The 14,221-nt window shown below is 37.2% G+C and overlaps 1 protein-coding gene across 1 annotated transcript in view; it reads left to right on the top strand.

Moving 5' to 3' along the window:
* Positions 1-14,221, top strand: part of WDR35 (WD repeat domain 35) — a 141,970-nt gene that overhangs the window by 47,327 nt on the left and 80,422 nt on the right. The window contains exon 13 of the mRNA XM_007939250.1: positions 12,192-12,336. Within this exon, the coding sequence (XP_007937441.1) occupies positions 12,192-12,336 (145 nt within the window). The remainder of the gene's footprint in view (positions 1-12,191; positions 12,337-14,221) is intronic.

Raw genomic sequence — 14,221 nt, 5'->3', positions numbered from 1 at the left:
TGCTGTTTTTTGTTTCTCTGGAGAACCCAGTCTAACACAGTGTGTAATGTGTATAGTATAGTACCTGACATATATTAAAAAATCAATAATTATTGACCATTATTTTATTGCAAGCACTATAAAAACTGATGCTTTTTATTTATTATCTTTTTTAGTCCTTAAAACAGTTGTATAAGGTTGTTATTGTTTTTATATTCAAATCAGAGTAAGTCAACTGAGATTCAGGAAGAATAAGTAATTTATGTAAGATAGAGTTAGCAAGTAGGTTAGTGTAGAATTTGATTCCAAGATGTCTGATACTTAATTAACTGTCTTACCTTGACCCACTTACATTTTAATTTTGATTTACCAGGCTGATGAGAAACCCTTTTAATTACTTAGGATGTATCAAAAAGAAAGGTATCTGAGTACATTTGCCGGTAAACATATATTCAAAAAATGCTTTAGATTCTTAGGAAAAATTGTATTTTATTACAAAGCAATTAAAGTTTGTAGACTTTCTTCAAAATTATGTTAAGGGCATAATACTTATCATCAGAGCCAGTTGCCCAAGGATGGTAGGTGTTGGAGTAGCTGGGGGAGGCCAGGAAGTGAGCAGAGCAGTTTGGAAGATCTATGGGAGACAAACTTGTCTGTCAGTTTGTTGTACTGGGGTGGCTTGCTTGTTGCTGTGAGGCTGGAGGCTATGCCACTGGTATTTCAAATGCCAGCAGGGTTACCCATGGTGGACAGGTTTCAGTGGAGCTTCCAGACTAAGACAGGCTCAAAAGAAGGAAGAGGCCATCCATTTCTCAAAGAATTGGCCAGTGAAAACATTATGAATAGCAGTGAAACACTGTCTTGATATATTACTGGAAAATTTTATGAATAGTCCAGAAACATTGTCTGATACACTGCTGGAAGATGAGCCCCTCAGGTCAAAAGACACTCAAAATATGACTGGGGAAGAGCTGCCTCCTCAGAGAAGAGCCAACCTTAATGATATGGATAGAGTAAAGATTTTGTGATCTCCATTTGCTGATGAGAACATCTCAAGATGAGAAGAAACAGCTGCAAATATCCATTAATAATCAGAACGTGGAGTGTAGGAAGTATGAATCTAGGAAAATTGGAAGTTGTCAAAAATGAAATGGAATGCATAAAGATTGATATCCTAGGTATTAGTGAGCTGAAATGGACTGGTTTGGGCCATTTTGAATCAGACAATCATATGATCTACTATGCTGGGAATGACAAATTAAACAAGAATGGTATGGAATGATACATCATCACAAAGAATGTATCAAGATCTATCCTGGAGTACAGTGCTGTCAGTGATAGGATAATATACATATGCCTGCAAGGAAGACCAGTTAATGCTACTATTATTCAAATTTACTCACTGTTCTGGTTGCATAGTGCCACTCTGACAGGAATATACCACAAATGAGATAGCTTGAAGAAACAGGAGTTTATTCTCTTACAGTTTGCAGGCTTTAAGTCTGAGTTCAAAGTGCCAGGCTCTAGGGGCTGGGTGAAAGCTCTTCAACCTTGGGTTTCAGCTCTGCCTCCTGCTCCTAGCCCTCTGGAAATGGAGGCATTACTTCCCTCAGCTGCTGGATGCTGAGGCTGATAAGCCCAAGGTTGGCAAGTAAAAAGGCATAGTCCCAATGTTATCAAACCACATGACAGGCCATTGATTCAAATCCATTCTAAGACCCAGGTTCGGAAGAGCATGGCAGGCTGCTGAACAATGACATGGCTGCATGCAGGGTATAAGTGTGCCACAAGCTAGAGACCATTCCCAAAGCTGTGTCTTATTTATGGGAAGCAGACCACATACCCAAAGTAGCTACTCAGCTGCTCCAATAGATTCTACCATGGAGTTAATTAGCAATCTCACCATGGGGAATAACTACATTCAGCTGCCCAGCCACTCAACCAGGCCCAGCCAAGTTGACACACAAACTTAACTACCACACTTAGAAACCACCAAAGCCAAAGATGAGGAAATTGAAGATTTTTACCAATTCCTGCAGTCTGAAATAGACTGAACAGGCAATCAAGGTGTGTTGATTATCACAGGTGATTGGAGTGCAAAAGTTGGAAACAAAGGAGAATCACCAATAGTTGGAAAATATAGCCTTGGTGATAGATACAATGCTGGAAATCACATGATAGAATTTTGTAAAACCTATGCCTTTTTCATTACAAATACCTTTTTTCAACAACACAAATGGCAGCTGTACCCGTGGACTTTGGACTTTGCCCGATGGGGAGAACACAGGAATGAGACAGACTACCTCTGTGGCAAGAGGTGATGGAGAAGCTCAACATCTCAGCCAAAACAAGGCCAGGAGCTGATTGTGGAACAGACCATCAACTGGTCATATGCAAGTTCAACTTGAAGCTGAAGACAATCAAAAGAAGTCCGTGAGAGCCAAAATATGACCTTGATTATATTCCTCCTTTATTTAGAGACCATGTAAATAATAGATAAGATACACTGAACACCAGTGACCGAAAACCAGAGGAATTGTGGTATGACATCAAGAACATCATCCATGAAGAAAGCAAAAGCTCATTAAAAAGACAGGAAAGGAAGAAAAGACCAATATGGATGTCAGAAGAGACTCTGAAACTTGCGCTTGAACTGACAGTGGTGAAAGCAAATGGAAGAAATGAAAAGATAAAGGAGATGAACAGAAAATTTCAAAGAGCAGCTTGAGAAGACATTGTCAATTATTATAATGAAATGTGCAAAGACCTGGAGTTAGAAAACCAAAAGGGAAGAATACACTCAGCATTCTTAAGCTGAAAGAACTAAGGAAAAAATTTAAGCCTCAAGTTGCAATATTGAAAGATTCTGTGGGCAAAATTTTGAATGGTGCAGGAAACATCAAGAGAAGATGGAAGGAAGACACAGAGTCACTACATCAAAAAGAACTGGTCAGTCTTCATCCATTTCAGGAGGAGGCATACGATCAAGAACCAATGGTATTGAAGGAAGAAGTCGAAGTTGCACTGAAGGAATTAATGAAAAACACGGCTCCAGGAATTGATGGAATACCCATTGAGATGTTTCAACAAATAGATGCTGTGTGGAGGCTATGCCAAGAAATTTGGAAGACAGCAGCCTGGCCAACTGACTGGAATAATTGTACCCATTCCAAAGAAAAGTGATCCCACAGAATGTGGAAATTATCAAACAGTAACATTAATTTCAGATGCAAGTAAAATCTTACTGAAGATAATTCAAAAATGGTTGCAGCAGTACATTGACAGAGAACTTCCAGAAATGCAAGCTGGATTCAGAAGAGGATGTGGAATGAGGGATATCACTGCTGATGTCAGAATGATCTTGGCAAAAGCGGAGAATATCAGAAAGATACTTGCTTGTGTTTTATTGACTATGCGAAAGCATATGATTGTGTGGATCATAACAAATTTTGGATAACATTGAGAAGAATGGGAATTGCAGAACACTTAATTCTATGAGGAAGCTATAGATAGACCAGGAGGCTGTCGTTCAAACAGAACAAGGGGGCACTACATGGTTTAAAATAAAGAAGGGAGTACATCAGGGATGTATCCTTTCACCATACTTATTCAGTCTGTACGCTGAGCAAATAATCCAAAAAGGTGACCTGTATGAAGAAGAACATGGCATCAGGATTGGAGGAAGACTCATTAATAACCTGCGATATGCAAATGACACAACTTTGGTTGCTGAAAAGTGAAGATGACTTGAAGCACTTACTGATGAAGATTGAAGACTACAGGCTACAGCATCAATTACACCTCAGTATAAAGAAAACAAAAATCCTCACAACTGGACCAATAAACAGCATCATGATAAACAGAGAAAAGTTTGAAGGTGTCAAGACTTCATATTACCTGGTTGTACAATCAACATCACAGGAAGCAGCAGTCAAGACATCAGAAGACGTATTGCATTGGGTAAATCTGCTGCAAATGACTTCTTTCAAGTGCTAAAGAGCAAAGATGTCTCCTTGAAAATTACAGTGAGCCTAACTGAAGCCATGGCATTTTCAGTCACCTCATGTGCATGTGAGAGCTGGACAGTGAATAAGGAAGACTGAAGAAGAGTAGATGCTTTTGAGTTGTGGTGTTGGTGAAGAATGCTGCAAGTACCATTGAGTGCTAAAAGAACTAACAAATCTGTCTTGGAGGAAGTGCAGCTGGAATGCTCCTTGGAAATGAGAATAGCCAGACCTTGTCGTAGCTACTTTGGTCATGTTGTCAGAAGGGACCATTCTTTGGAGAAGGCTATCATGCTTGGTAAAGTGAAGGGTCAACGAAAAAAGGGAAGGACCTCAACCAGATGGATTGACACGGTGGCTGCAGCGATGAGGTCAGGTATAGCAGGGATCATGAGGCTGGCACAGGACAGAGCAGTGTTTTGTTCTGTTGTACATAAGGTTGCTATGAATCGAAGACAACTCGACAGCACCTAACAAAAACAATGACAACAACATAAGATTTAGTGAGGACTGGGTTAGAGAAAGATGAGTCAAACCTGAGCCTGGCATGTTAATAATCCAGCTGAGAGTTCCCTTAGGCTCTGCTGCTATTTACCAGGACTGGCTGTCAGTGAGTTGTTCCCCAAAGGAAAGGCTTCTAGTTCCCTCCAGAGTTCAGTAATAGTACATATTTTGAATAGAAAAATCTTCACGACTGTAATGAAGGAATTTTTTTTTTTTTTTGTAATGAAGAAATTTTTTTTAGAAATATCCTTCAACTGTAGGACTTATCCAATATATAAACATGGTTGAATTTTGATCTTTGAGTTGTTAATCTACTAAATTAACAGCATACCATTAGATTAGTTTCTAATTCTTTGTTTAGTTTCTTACTATTATAAGTGTCCTTTATTTGAACTATGGCAAAAACTCTATAAATGATAACTTTGGTTAATACCATTCCTTTATTCTGGCCATATTAAAGATTATTTTGCTGCTACTTATTTAAAGTGATAAATGAATTTTTATAATTTTAAAATTATTTGTAAATTTAGGAAACAGGTACTGAAACCTACCATTATTATTATTATTTTTTTAATGTTTTGAATGAATTGTTGTTGTTATGTGCCATTGAGTCGGCCCCGACTCATAGCAACCCCTCCTTGGGTTGCCGAGGCAGTATCGCTACGGAAGTAGATTGCCCCATCTTCCTTCCAAGGAGTGGCTGGTGAGTATGTGTGTTTAATTTTATATTGCTTATTTGGTTTTGTTACCTTGGAAAGGTTAGTTATTTTATTTCTTGAATTCCTCATTTCTTGATCTAGGATGAATTTGATGAGACTATCTACTGCATAAAAGGGTGTTGGACTAATGCATGTGAAGTAATTAATTAGCATAGTGCCCAGCACATAATAGGAACACCATGAAATGTTCTCTAAGAAATAAACAGATAAAGAAAAGTTATTTGTTTAGAAGAATATATTCCTAAATTAGGAGGGAACTTGGGAGAATTTTCTTTTCTAAAAGGGGAAGTAGAACACATGAGATCAGAGGAAAGGAGACCAGTAGGGAGGACATTGCAGTATTCTATGTGAGAAATAAGAAAGGTCTGAACCAAGCAGCAATGATAGTGGGAATTGGAAGGGGGATGGGATAGTTAAGAGAGAGAAAGCTTTGTGACTTTATTAAATATGGGGACAAACTTAGGGTGGAGTCTAGAATGACTACAGGCTTTTTCATGTGGATGACTGGTAAATGGTAGTACCATTTATTTTGGTAGGGAATATAGAAGAAAGGAACTTTTTTGTTGTTGTTGGAGGTGATTTCAAGGATGAGAGTAGTCCACTCAAGGAGGTTGGGGTAGACATGCTGGGCTTAAGTTTCTTGTGGGCCACTCATCTGGAGGTAATTGAATAGGAAGTTGGAAGTCAGAACAATAGCTACATTGATAAGCTTAGAGACTTATCAGTGGTGGGCCAAATAGTGTCCCACACATTGACACAGCCTGTGATGCAAGAAGTATATTCAGATCTGTTTTGTGTTTAGAAACTTTGTTGTTGAACTTTCTCAGTTTTTGAGCAGTTTTGCAATTAGACTGTTGATTTTCACATTTTATTCTGTGAAATTCTATTTTGTTTTCTTTTTAGTTATGCTACAATGTCATTAGCTAAATTTTACTTGTTCTCAGTAAATTTTTAACAGTTCAAAAACAATGTGCGTAGATATTTTTCTTACTAAGTTTAACTCAAATCTCCAATTACAGTATTCCTTTTATTTTCTACTTAAAATAGTTCACTTTAAAATATTTAAAAAAGAGGTGGTAGTAGTTTCTAAATTTTTATAATTACCCAACATTTTCTCATTCATATATTATTTAAATACCATAATTACTCCAGGAAGTGTTTACCATCAGATTTATTGTACTGAAAAGACACCTCATCGTAAGGATCCACAAAGGCTAGCTGACTTGATTAAGAGAATCTTAAATCTTATTATTTTCTAATACTATCACAGATAATTTCCATTTGTCCCTCTAAACCCAAGCACCTTTCTTCACCTTGCTTCATTCCATTCCCGTGGCCTTGAGTTGTTTGGCCAGTGTGGAAGTCCATCAAGAGATAAGATGGAGAAAAGTGAGTTTAGGTTCTTTATTTTATTTCTCTGGCTTCTTCCCTTTGGATTGTCTGGCTTTTTTTTTTTTTTTTAATGTATAACAGAGGTAACTATGCCTCTCAATAAAGCCTTCCATATATGACTCTGTCCTCTTTATTTCCCTCATCCCTTTAAGGCTAGGTAGGGGTGGTAGCATCTGTTATAATCACAGAAAGTGCTTTAAGTGTTGATGCTTTACATTCTTTTACTATATTTTTGCTTTTAAATGTAAATGTTTATATTAAAAATGTAGTTAATCTTGGTAATTACAATTTGTATAGTTAGTATGGGAAAGTAGTAACTAGTGAGTGTAAGATATTTTATAAATTATTTATGGTCTTTAAGGATGAAATACTTTCACATATGTGGAGTGCCTGCCTTGTACCTGATTCTGGAAAATACTAAAATATAAAACTAGACTTCTGGTAAGATGAAGGAATAGGCAAAGAAGCGACACTGACCCCCTTCAACAAAGAAAAGAAAAACCAATTGACAGAGATACAGAAGATAATCCTGGAACCCTGAGCTTTGAAAGGAACTATACAGAAGTGGATTAGGTACCAACTAGTGGAAAAAACAGAACGAAAACAGTGAGTACACAGATGGTCGGAGCTGCGGACTGTCAGCTACTCTGATGAGACCAACAGCCTGAATATTTCCAAGTGGTGTTGGGACCTGTGAATTGACCTAAAGATCAGTCCCAGTCATCAAGGGCTGCAGGGACAACTGCTCTGATGGTCTATGACTAGGAAGGAAAATAGCAAGGAGGGAGACAATCTGAGCTGTGGACTTTCTGCTGTCTGGAGGGTGCAGCCATTTTGAATGTCTATAAGTGGCAACCATTTTGGATATTTAAAGTGACCAACGGCGCAGCCGTTTTGAATGTTACAAGTCGTGGCCATTTTGGATATTTAAAGTGACTGAAGGCGCAGCCATTTTGAATGTTTACAAGTGGTGGCCATTTTGGATATTTAAAGTAACCAAGGGCGCAGCCATTTTGAATGTTTACAAGTGGCAACCATTTTGGATTTTAAAGTGACAGTATTCTCATTCGTATTCTAGGCACCTAAGAATAGGCTCTGTTTGACAGGGTCGTCAAGGACATACAAGAGGCTGACAAAGGAAAGGAGACAGGTAGTGAGTGTATAAGTGCTGTCAACTAGTGAATAGAGGAGCAAAGCATAGTACCCTGCCTGTATAGATAACATATAGACAAAACAAAGAAAACAAAAATTGTGGGGAAGTCACTCCAACATATAATCACCAATTAAATATAAACACAAAAACATCACAATGTCTCAGAGACAACAGAGCATCACAGTCCACACAAAGAAGCAAGATAAAGCAGGAGAAACAAGGGGCCAGGATATAGACCCAGAACACATTCCTGAGGATGACACAGCATTGGAACTCCCTGATGAGGAATTCAAAAGAATTATATTTAGGTATCTTCAAAGGACTGAGGGACAGATCAAGGAAAACACAGACAAAACCCTAGAAAAATTTTAGAAGAAAATACAAGAACAAAATGACAAAATAAATGAAAAGTTAGAAATGATTCTAAATCTACAGATAGAAACCCAGAAGGTTAATACTAAATTGTCAGAAATAGATAACGCATTGGAAGGGCAAAGGAGTAGAATTGATGCAATGGAAGATAGAATTAATGAGAGTGAAGACAAATACCCGAATACTTCTTTGGAAGGGGATCAATTAGAAAAAAGCTCAAAACAAAATGAAGAAAGCCTAAGGTTCATGTGGGATATCATCAAAAGGAATAACTTATATGTCATTGGAATTCCAGAACAGGAAGAGAAAAATGAAACCACTGAGAAAATTGTCCAAGATTTGCTGGAGGAGAACTTCCCTGATATGATGAAAGATGAGAATATATCCATTCAGGAAGTCCAATGAACCCCAAACAGGATAGATCCCAAAAGAAAAACACCAAGACATATCATCATCAAACTCACCAAAACCAAAGACAAAGAATCATGAGAGCAGCACGGGAAAAACGAAAAGTTACCTACAAGGGGCAACCAATAAGACTAAGCTTGGATTTCTTGACAGAAACCATGCAGGCAAGAAGACAGTGGGATGGTATATATAAAACCCTGAAAGAGAAAAATTTCCAACCAAGAATTACGTACCCAGCCCAATTGTCCCTCAAATATGATGGTGAAATTAGGACATTTACAGATAAGCAGAAAGTAAGGGAATTTGTTAAAACCAGACCAGCCTTACAAGAGAAGCTAAAGGGAGCCCTTTGGACAGAGAAGTGACAACAGCCAACAACAACTGACCATTAACACACATGATGATATAACCCAGAAACCAAGCCAGTTATGGAAGTATCCAAAGTAAATAAGCCTACAGGATTGTAAACAGGAAACCAGAGACACCAACCAACAAATGAAGACAACTACAAACCAAAAAGAGGGAAAAAAAATCTGTGTCATCACAGAACTTCTAGATGATAGGGAAGGCAAGACAACTACAAGATAGAACGGACTGTTCTAAACTTGGAAAGAAAATGATAAATCACAGGGTAACCTCAAAGAAAAATGATAAACCTTCACATCAAAATAAAAAAGAGGACCAACATAAATATTTAGCAAATACTAAAACTATAGCAAGGAAGGAAGTGATAACATGATTCATAAACAAAATGAGCTCAGCATAGAAAATTATATGGAACAAAGAAATCGACAATGAAAAAGCACATGACAAAAATGACAGCAACAAATTCATATTTGCTGATAATTACATATCTGGCAAGGGGCTTATCTCTAAGATTGATGGATAACTCCAACACCTCAACAAAGGAATTAACAATCCAGTTGAAAAATGAACAGAAGACATGAATAGACACTTCACCAAGGAGGATATTCAGGTGGTCAGCTATAATACATGAAAAGATGCTCACAAACATTGGCCATCAGAGAGATGTTAATCAAAACAACAGTGAGCTATACCGTCTCACCCCAGCACTGATGGCAAGGTTCAGTGAGACAGAAAATAACAAATGCTGGTGGGGATGTGGAGAGATTGGGACTCTCATACACTGCTTGTGTGACTGTGAAGTGACACAACCACTATGGAAAGCAATATGGCGATTCCTTAGAAAGTTGGAATTGGAGATAGAATTTGGCCAGCAATCCCATTACTAGGTATATATCCTAGAGAGGTGAGAGCCAGGATAGGAACAGATACATGCAGGGTCATGTTCATCACAGCACTATTTACATTAGCACAAAAAACAACCTATGTGCCCATCAGCGGAAGAGTATATGACCAATCTATGGTACATACACATACTAGAATGCTGTGCAGCACTAAAGAATAATGTAGTCTGCAAAACACCACATAATATGGATGAACTGGGAGGACATTATGCAGAGTGAAATAAGTCAATCACAGAAGGACAAATATAGTATTAGTTCATTGTTGTAGAGGGTCAAGGAAAGATTTATATATGGAGGGAAACTTTCTTTGTTGGTTGCCAGTGGTGAGAGGAGAGGAGAGGGAACACTGCAAAAAAAAAAAAAAAAAAGGCATTGACCCATGTCACTTTAGTTTTGTGCATTTCACTGTACATAAATTATATTTCAAAAAAATGCATTAAAAAAATAAAATGTAAAACTAAAAATACTTTGAAATTCATTTTAAACTAGAATGAAAATGAATAAATATTAGATCTTTTGCCTTTAAAGTCCTACTAAGGAAACGATCTTCAAAACTTATTTCTTTTTATGTAGGTTTCAGTTAGTCAGAAAACCAAGGACAAATAGGAAAAAATGTGTTATCAAGAGAGGTCAAATCTATCCCAGGAAGAAGGAATATAAGGCATGAAAGTTCTCACAAATTCTGCTCATGAAGAAAATCAAATAAGATAATTCACACCTTATTTTCTCCTTTAGTCATATACCTACTTTGGGGAAAATGATGCACTTTAACTCTTTAAGAGATTAAACAATACATTTTGCTATAATATTCTGTATGTCTTAATTTTGACAGTAGGACTAACATGGAATTGAGAGAGAAATACAAGCTTTTTTTTTTCCCCAAAAAAATACAGTGTTACTGAGATATAATTTTTATGCCATGCAATTCACAAATCAGTATATTTAATATATTCACTGAGTTGTGCAACCATCACCACAATCTAATTTTAGAACATTTTTGTTCTCTCAAAGCTCTGTACCATTAACAGTCATTCCCCTGTCCCCACCTCTAGCTCTAGGTAACCAGTAATCTTTCTGTTTCTATAGATTTATCTGTTCTGTACTTTTCATATAAATGATATCATACAATATGTGGTTTTTTATATCTGGCTTGTCTAACTCAGCATAATGTTTTCATGATTCGTCCATGTTGTAAGATGTATCAGTACTTTATTCCTTATGTGGCCGAATATTATTCTGTTGCATAGATATATCACATTTTGATTATTTATCAGTTAATGGACATTAGAATTTTTCTACTTTTTAGCTATTACAAACAATGGCACTATAAACATATGTGTATGAGTTTTGGGATGGACATGTGTTTTCATTTTTCTCTTACCTCGGAGCATAATTCAGGAGCTCTTGTGCTCTGGTGGTGTAGTGCCTAAGGTGTCTGACTGCTAACCAGAAGGCTAGAGGTTCAGACCCACCAGCCACTCCTAGGAAGGAAGATTGGGCAATCTACTTCAGTAGAGATACCGCCCTGGAAACCCAGGGAGGGGTTACTATGAGTTGCAGTCAATTCGAAGGCAGTGAGGAACATAATTGCTAGGCCATATGGTTCCTCTATATTTAACATTTTGAAGAATAGACAAAATATTTTTCAAAATGACTGTACTATATTTTACATTTCCATCAGCAATGACGAAGGTTCTGATTTCTTCACATCCTCCCTAACGCTTGTTATTGTTTATCTTTTAACTGTAGTCATTCTAATGGATATAAAATAGTATCTCATTGTAGTTTTGATTTGAATTTGCCTGATGGCTCATGATGTTGAACATCTTTTTATGTGCTTATTGCCATTTGTATATCTACTTTGCCATTTTTTAGTTAGCTTATTTGTGTGTTACTGAGTTATGAGAGTTCTCTATATATTCTAGGTATTGTCCTTTATCAGATACATGATTTGCAAATATTTTCTCCTATTCTGTAGATTATCTTTTCACTTTTTAAATGGTATCCTTTGTAACAGATTTGTTTTATTTTGATGAAGTCCAATTTATTTTTCTTTTTGTCACTTGTACTTTTGGTGTTATATCTAAGAAGCCATTGCCAAACCCAAGTTTATGAAGATTTTCTCTTAAATTTTCTTTCAAGGATTTTATAGAAGAGTTTTAGCTGTGACATTTATGTCTGTAATACATTTTGAGTTAGTTTTTGTGTATGGTCCTCCTAGGTTTTGATTCTTTTCTTATTTTAGAGACTATGGGTATTTTAAGACTGTATGTGAGTATATTGTCTGTAAGATGAAGGTTTGGACTCAGTGATCACTGAGGACCTTTGGAGCACAAACATTCTGTGCTTCTGTATAACTATAACTTAATTGTCTTAATGTTCTTTTTCATAGTACCATTATTTGTTGCAATGACCAAAACCCATGTGATAGCAGCTTCAAAGGAAGCATTTTATATCTGGCAATATCGTGTGGCAAAGAAGCTTACAGCGCTGGAAATTAATCAGATCATGCGATCTCGAAAAGAAGGAAGAGAGAGGTATATGTCTTGATACAGAGTTTTTAGTAGTCCAACCATATCATGTTTAAATAAGGCATAGTTAATTATAAGTTGTCATGTTTGAGAACTGTGAATTGTTTTGATTACAGAAAGTTACACTTTTGCCCATTAATTTCAATCTTTCAAATTTATCTGTTTAAATATATTAAAAGAGAGATGTTGTTGTTGTGTGTCATAGAGTTGATGCCAATTCATAGCAATTCTGTATGACAGAGTAAAACTGCCCTATAAGATTCCCTAGATTATACTCTTCCCAGAAGCAGATGGCCAAGTCATTTTTCCCATGGAGCAACTGGAAGGATAACCATCCACCTTTTGGTTAGCACTTTAACCATTGCACCACTGGAGCTTCTTAAAAAGAGAGATACTTTGGTGTAATAAAACTGAAAAAGCAAACTCACTGCTGTTGAGTCGATTCGACTCATAGTGACCCCTCCTTGGGTTTCTAAGGTATTGGTATGATGGAAGTAGATTGCCCCATCTTCCTTTCGAGGAGTGGCTGGTGGGTTTGAACTGCCACCCTTCAGTCAAGTGCCTTAGGCAAGTGTCTGGTTTTCAGTCATATGCCTTGGGCACTATGCCAAGTGCATAACCAAGTGTCTGGTTTTCAGTCAAATGCCTTGGACATTATGCCACCAGAGCTTGCTTATAGATAAAGACTGGAAATCTGAGGTTTTATGAGGAAATGGCTGTCTTCACGTACCACCCCTACCATATTAGGGTTATGAGTTTTTTACATGACCTCTACCTGTCCCCCTGTGTGCACACACGCATGCACACACACCCCTATCTTCCCTCACTAATAATCGTTGTTGTTGTTGTTGTTAGGTGTCCTCCTTGGGTTTCCGAGGTGGTATCACTACAGAAGTAGATTGCCCAACCTTCCTTCTCAGGAGTGGCTGGTAGGTTTGAACCTCCAGCCTTCTGGTTAGCAGTCAAGTGCCTTAGGCACTATGCTATTTGAAAAAATCCTTTACACTTAGGGTAACAACAAAAGGGCAACAAATACAGAACAGTAATGACAGATAATATTGCTTACAAAACACAGAAAGGAAACTGAGACACATGAGCTTAAATTATTTGCTAAAGTTAACAACTGATAAGTAGACATGGGACGCAAACCCAAGTTTATCTGACTCTGACCACTGTACTTGGATTTGCTGCTTTTGCAGCTTACTTGTTTTAAGAGAGGGAGTTGGACTGAATGATTTCTTGAAGGATTTTCTATTTTAACATCTTTGACTTTTATTCTTGATAAATAAATAGAAATAGTTACTGGATATGAGTATAAACTAACCACCCACTGCCATCAAATTGATTCTCACTCATGGCGACCCTATAGGACAAAGTAGAACTGTCCTACAGTGTTTCCAAGGCTATAAATCTTTACAGAAGCAGACTGCCTCATCTTTTTCCTGTATACTTACTGTATGTTTCTATTAAATTTATTTAAAATTTAATCTCCATATTATATTGATGAAAGTAGAATTATGATTTTAAGTTAACAATGATAAAATTTCATATATTTTTTAAAGTTTTTATTGTAATATGGGTGAAAATTTTCAGAGCAAATTCATTTTCCATACAGCAGTTCACATACACTTTGTCTCATGACATTGATTGCAATTTCCCACAATGCAACAGCTCTCTTCCCACTTCCTCCCCATAGTTACCTCTTTCCTGTGTCCTTCTTCCCATGCACTCCTGCCCCTGAGCTGTCTCCCTGTGCATACATAGCCCTTCTGTTCTCCTGTGACTGATATCTCCAAGAAGTGTATCTACCTAATGTAAATGTTCAGCTCATATGCCTGTCTTTTGTTTGGCTGGAAGCCACAGGAGTGGGTTTAATTCCAGACTCAAAGAG

Source organism: Orycteropus afer, unplaced genomic scaffold (assembly GCF_000298275.1).
Source record: "Orycteropus afer afer isolate SDZICR_OR568_19922 unplaced genomic scaffold, OryAfe1.0 scaffold00058, whole genome shotgun sequence".
In the NCBI taxonomy this organism is placed as follows: Eukaryota; Metazoa; Chordata; class Mammalia; order Tubulidentata; family Orycteropodidae; genus Orycteropus; species Orycteropus afer.
The sequence above is the reverse complement of the archived record's forward strand: the minus strand, read 5'-3'. Positions and strand labels throughout refer to the sequence as shown.